Here is a 293-nt window from a genome sequence, read left to right as displayed (position 1 = left end):
CTCCCCCTCCCCTCCCACCATCTCCCCTCCCCTCCCTGCTCCCCTCCTCCAGGGTCCACGTCGGCCCCCCGATTCCCTCTTCCCAGCCCAGACAGCCCCAGACGGCCCCAGACGGCCCCAGACCATGTCCTGGGACGGAACGAGTGTATCGACTGGGGGCCCCACGCTCACCTGAAGCTCAGGTGGAGGCCGTGATTGGGGGTCATTTTCACGGGCTGATTCGTGGTCCCGATGATGTAGGGACTGAGGGGAGAGAGCGCGTGACAGGATGTGCTGAGAGGCGTGGGCACTGC

At 66.6% G+C, this 293-nt stretch overlaps 1 protein-coding gene across 1 annotated transcript in view; it reads right to left on the bottom strand.

The window, feature by feature from the left end:
* Positions 1-293, bottom strand: part of NAV1 (neuron navigator 1) — a 95,353-nt gene that overhangs the window by 5,700 nt on the left and 89,360 nt on the right. The window contains exon 23 of the mRNA XM_015559875.1: positions 171-244. Within this exon, the coding sequence (XP_015415361.1) occupies positions 171-244 (74 nt within the window). The remainder of the gene's footprint in view (positions 1-170; positions 245-293) is intronic.

The sequence above is a fragment of the Myotis davidii genome, unplaced genomic scaffold, assembly GCF_000327345.1.
Source record: "Myotis davidii unplaced genomic scaffold, ASM32734v1 scaffold1915, whole genome shotgun sequence".
NCBI classification, from domain to species: domain Eukaryota; kingdom Metazoa; phylum Chordata; class Mammalia; order Chiroptera; family Vespertilionidae; genus Myotis; species Myotis davidii.
Note: the sequence above shows the minus strand (reverse complement) of the source record. Positions and strands in the feature narration are given on the sequence as shown.